Source organism: Gadus chalcogrammus, chromosome 12, assembly GCF_026213295.1.
Source record: "Gadus chalcogrammus isolate NIFS_2021 chromosome 12, NIFS_Gcha_1.0, whole genome shotgun sequence".
In the NCBI taxonomy this organism is placed as follows: domain Eukaryota; kingdom Metazoa; phylum Chordata; class Actinopteri; order Gadiformes; family Gadidae; genus Gadus; species Gadus chalcogrammus.
Window position 1 is genome coordinate 26,424,610 of NC_079423.1, and position 6,000 is coordinate 26,430,609.

Sequence of the window (6,000 nt, forward strand, 5' to 3'; positions counted from 1 at the left end):
TTAGAATCTACGCGGCACAGCATTCGAACCATACGCTGACTGACAGAATAGATAGGGCAGGATGTTGGGAGGGTTCAAACCCCCCAAACCGATTTCATTGACATACGTGTAAGTAAGGTTGGCGTATTGTGAAGAGAGAGAGAGCAGAAAAAAATAATATAATCAAGCAAACAAAACCTGCCTCACTCTTTGCTGTGGTTCTCTGCAAATGGGTTGTATTTGAAGCACCTCTGATTGACAGGAAACATGTATTTCCCCTGACAATACAAGGGAAGCGATGCTCTGATTGGTAAGAAATTAGCCGGAACCAGTCTGAAACATAACGTTGTCAAGGAACCTAGTCGACTCTAAACCAATATTCACACAGTGCAATTTACTTCCTAAAAACAGAGGGATGGCTCCGGCATTCCTCACAAATGACACTCTAATTATAGCTCTTAAAGGTCACCTGCAGCGACTTTGAATGGCCTGTGTCTGACATCAACGAGAGCTGCTCTGGACGAACGTGCCTGCCGTGCTGAGCGACCTGACACTGTGCCCCCTCTATGTTCCGCTGCAGCTTCGACGTGGAGAATGGCCCCTCTGTGGGCTGCAGCCCGCTGGACGCCCAGGTGTCCCCGGGCTCGGGGCTGGTCCTCCACACCAACTTCCCCGGACACAGCCAGCGGAGGGAGTCCTTCCTCTACCGCTCCGACAGTGACTATGACCTGTCGCCCAAGTCCATGTCCCGCAACTCCTCCATCGCCTCGGAGATGTAGGCAACACACGCACACACGCACGCACGCACGCACACACACACACACACACATACATACACATAACACATACACACAAACATTAACACATGCATATTCATTCGTTAATTTATTCAATCAGAGACACTCCTTCCGTCCCCATTTTTAAATCTAGGCTCAAAACACACCTCTTCTCCCTGGCCTTTCCTCCTCTTTTATGATATGTTGTTCTTTTTATGTTTTTCATGTACTGTCAACTTTAATGTTTGCATATACGTCAGGCATATAAACTGGTCTGTGCTCTTTTATATGCTGTTGTTTGCACCATGTACGGCACTTTGGCCAGTAAAAACTGTTTTTAAATGTGCCTTACAAATACATTTTACTTACTTGCATACATACATACAGACACAAAAACACTTGCACACACACACACACACACACAAACACACACACATGGAGTATATACAAGAACACTTGCGCACAAACTCATGCAGTTCGGACAAACACACTTGCGCAATCAGACACGCAGTATATGCATACAAACACACTCGCGCACGCATATAAATACACACACACACACAAACACACACATATCGTAAGTAGCGTACACTAAATAAGCGTACTAAATAAATGCGATTACATAAATTACATAAAATAAGTACAATGTACACAGACGCTCTGATACGGTTTAATTTGTACATTACATGTCACCCTGGACATCTTCATAATGGATGTTTCGTTCAGGGTGACGTATGAAAACATCTGAACCTATCCTCAGGGATGGAATTTAATCCACTCAATCCTCAAGAGTCAATCCATTTCCGTCTATTTCTGAGAGGCCTCTGAGTAATGTCATAAATAAAAACTCATAAGCCCGGTTCACATCCCAATACATAACCACATTTGGGCAGAAGTAGCAGAACTTTGTCCTTCTTTGGGCTCCACCTTTGATAGGATCAACAGAACAAAAGACATAACTGCTAAAAGCTTTTATTAATCGTTTTGTTATTTGATGTTCTTTTTTATAGTCTCATGTAGTTTTAAGTCGAACAACCGCTGGCTATGGGGTTGTTAGGGTAGCAGTGGTGTAGAATGTTGTTCCTCAGAGAGGGAAGGAAGTAGACATCGAAATCTTTATCTGCCTTCTGGAGAAAGAACGGTTTAAGTTTCAACTACTGACGTAAAATACAAACTAAACAGTGAAGGTCATCGACTCCTTTTGAGGTCCTTTTGATTAGCAAAGCTCGTCAGACTTAAGTCAATAATAATGTCTGCTGATTTGATAACTTCACAAGGTGGAAGAAAGCTGACTTGCACACACACACACACACACTATCACACACACACACACACACAAGCACACACACACACACGCACAAACACTACATGAAAACATGTACTGAATTTAGAGGGGTATCATTCGGTAACGATATTTTTGCTTGCTCATTGTTCTTCTGACCTCAGCCACGTTGGCAGCAATAAACACACAAGCACAAACCAAAACCTGGTCTGGCTCTACAGTCTGGCCCTTTGGTATTTATCCTTTGTACTTTTTCTGTCTCTCTCCCTCTCTGTCTCTCCCTATATGTATCTCCCTCTCTGTCTCTCTGTCTCTCTCTCTCTCTCTCTGTCTATCCGTCTCTCTGTCACTCTCTCTATCTCTATGTCTTTCTGTCTCTCTCTGTCTCTCTCTATTCGTCTCTCTGTCTCTCTGTCTCTCTCTATCTCTCTGCTCTCTCTCTCTTTCTATCTTTCTCAGTGTCCCCCTCTCTCTTGCTGTAGTTAGGGTTACAGTTAGCTTATATATCGCAGTAACCGAAACACATTCTTGATGGGACTGAATGGAAGTTGCCTTCCCAGCCGTGTCACAGAATGGGTTTGATCTGTCGATTTCATCTGCCACTAAGTTCTCAGTATCAGTTCTCAGTATGCCTCAGTGCATCAGCCATGTGCTTCTTGTAGTACTTGTGCTAGTACTACTAATATTGTAACCCTCATGTTCCGCTGTTTATTGTGCTTGTCCTAACAGACACGGGGACGACCTGATCGTCACGCCTTTTGCTCAGGTAAATATCTCCCTGTCCCCGCCCTGAAACACACTATACACATTCATCTATTGAACATCTATTGTTACGGACTATACATGTTCATGTATTATAATACACTATACACACTCATCTACTGAACCTCTATTGTAACACGCTATACACATTCATCTATTGTAACATGCTATACACATTCATCTATTGAACATATATCGTAACATGCTATACACATTAATCTATTGTAATACACTATGCACACTCATCTAAGGAAAATCTATTGTAACACGCTATACACATTCATCTATTGTATTACACTATACACGTTCATCCATTGAATACATTTTGTAACACACTATACATGTTCATCTATTGTAACACACACTATACACATTCCATTCCATTTGATTCAGCTTATTGAAATTCATTGAAAAATCTTTGCATAAAATTATTTTAAGATAAACTGCAGAAAATGGATAAAAGAATACATCACTGAACAGGTATACTTTGTGCTCTGCCCGCTAGGTTCTGGCCAGCCTCCGAAGTGTACGGAACAACTTCACAGTGCTCACCAACGTACAATGTGCCTCAAACAAGTAAGCAGCACCAATATATATGTCTTTGTCTGTTTGTGGTTGCATCTTCATTTCAATATGGAACTTGTCATGAGTTAGCTGTGGTAAACGCATTACAAGATTTTACCACAGTTTAGCTGTGGTGAACTCCTGCTCAGAGTTAACCACATCTGTATGGGGTTGGGATACAGACACTCTGGCAGATGGCTGACTGCCTATTGAATAAAAATCTATTGGAAGAGTTTATACGTTTATAGTTGTGTAAATGGTTCACTTAATAAAAGCCTAGAAGAAGGGTAAAACAAGGAAACCTTACGAACGATTATTTCATGACTTAGTTGTCCGAGACATGTTAGTTAAATGAAACGATGAAGTGCTACATCTATGACACAAGGGGGCAGTGTCTGACTATATATTTTAGATGCTGGGACAATGCAGCATTGTTTTTGGTTGCATAGACGCGAGTTGTTGACAGAGCGACATACAGTGGAAAGGTTTGACTTGATTGTATAACATATTTATTAGATATAGAGCATTGCATATTTAGGATACATGCATCATTTTGTGTAGCTCCATCTCCAAACGGTAAACAACTGTAGATGATGTCTGTGCTTCATAAAACACCAATCCTTGTTTGAACTACCATTGAAGTTGACCATTAAAGTAGACATTATTGAACTTTTTGATCGGGTGGGCATTATGCCTTAACAGAAGGCTCCTAGAGTCGTATCGCAGCTCAGCATCGGGGCCCCTGCAGGAGGGAGAGTGTGACCTCATTGTGGCTGGAAGGGCAGGAAATATGGATGGACGACGTCCTTCCTCCTCCACTACTGTGTGTGTGTGTGTGTGTTATGCTGTGTCCATATCTGTTATGTCTTGCCGTTGCAACTGCATTTGCGTTTGTGTGTATTGTGTTGCTTGGCACTCTTCTTCTCACAAGAACTGTATTGAGCATTGCTTCGGTTGAATACTGATTCTCTCTGAGTCTGACCTAGATTCTGCCTCGACAGCCTTGAGACACACACAGACACACGCGCACGTGCAGGCAGATACATAATTGCTGCTAGTTGAATCAAAAAACATCAACAAAGGTTGTGCTCAATCTCAGCACCACTACATGTCTCGCGTCAGAAGCCCCTCTAACTAGGAGCCTCACTTTCCACCTGTAAACCTATTGGTCTGTCGCTCTCTCATTCTCTCTCTCTGTTTCTCTGTCTCTCTGTCTCTCTGTCTCTTTCTCTCTCTATCTCTGTCTCTGTCTCTGTCTCTCTGTGTCTCCATGTCTGTTTCTGTGTCTTTGTCTCTGTCTCTCTCTCTCTGTCTCTGTCTCTCTCTTTCTCTATCTCTATATTTCTCACACTCTATCTTTCACTCATACCTATTCCATTTATGATCTGTTGTAAAAACTAGTTGTAAAATTAGGAATTATCTGAAGACACTTTTAGAGCATTGATCTTATTACTCTACCTCTATCTTCCTCTCTCTGTCTCTATCTCCCTCTCTGTCTCTATCTCTCTCTCTCTTTGTCTTTCTCTCAGTCTCTCTGTCTCTCTATCTGAGCTTTCCATTTTTCATTCAAATGGAACGGTTTATTTCAATATAAACTATTGCTTATTCTTCCATTATAATTAATCCTCATTTATTTATCAATCCAGGGTTGTCTTCTCTTCGTTCTTTTTTTTTCTTTTTTTACTTCTCACTGGATCAAGATAATGTAATAATCTATTTTTTCAATCAAACTAACCTCTCCCTCTCTGTGTGTCAGGAGATCTCCTGCCGCCACCACCCAGCCACCCATCACCAGAGTGTGTTTGCCAGGTAAGCGTGGCACCACGACACACCTGCGGCCCAGCGCGGCAGTGATCTAGAGGTCTTGACGTCTCAGTGTCCTGATAGTGTTGTTGTGAGGTTCTGAGGTTGCTAAAGAAGTGCCCTCTACTTCTGCATCTGTGGTGCACACCATTAACGTCATCAACCTTCCTCAAACACAATGGCAACGCTAGCACAATGTCACCCTGGCATCCGTCCACACACACACACACCCACACACACACACACACACACACACACACACACACACACACACACACCACACCTACACGCACACATACGCATACAAACACGCATACACACACACTCACACGCATACACACACACACCAAAAAAACAATTGATTTGGCTAGTGTGTGTGTGTGTGTGTGTGTGTGTGTGTGTGTGTGTGTGTGTGTTTGCTAGTGTGCTTTTGTGTGTCTGTGCGATGGTTTGGATAGATGGATGTAGGATAATAGCAGACTCGTTGGAGGTGGGCCGGGCCGGGGGTCTTATTATGGACTCCTTGTCTCCAGATCCAACCCCAATAAAGACTGAACAGCTAGCCGTCTTCGCAGCATAGTTAAGCAAAAATACCTCGAAGCTGGGTCGACACTGACGTAGCTGGATACGCTGGATTGATGTAGCTGGATACGCTGGATTGACGTAGCTGGATACAGCTGGATTCAATACTGAAGTATTGAAACTCTATAACTGTTTAACCTTCTAAGAAGCATCATGTTAGAAAGGTGCCTGTTGTGTCAAGAGAGATGTAATTCTTTATTACATTTTTCTTCATACAGCACATCGAAATCCACGTCGTGGCAATATCCCATA

At 42.6% G+C, this 6,000-nt stretch overlaps 1 protein-coding gene across 4 annotated transcripts in view; it reads left to right on the plus strand.

Moving 5' to 3' along the window:
* pde4ba (phosphodiesterase 4B, cAMP-specific a) overlaps positions 1 to 6,000 on the plus strand; it is a 130,722-nt gene that overhangs the window by 82,842 nt on the left and 41,880 nt on the right. For all 4 annotated transcript variants that reach the window (XM_056604007.1, XM_056604008.1, XM_056604010.1 and 1 more), the window contains 4 exons: positions 560 to 754; positions 2,767 to 2,803; positions 3,305 to 3,375; positions 5,120 to 5,172. In XM_056604007.1, coding sequence (XP_056459982.1) covers positions 560 to 754; positions 2,767 to 2,803; positions 3,305 to 3,375; positions 5,120 to 5,172 — 356 coding nt within the window. The remainder of the gene's footprint in view (positions 1 to 559; positions 755 to 2,766; positions 2,804 to 3,304; positions 3,376 to 5,119; positions 5,173 to 6,000) is intronic.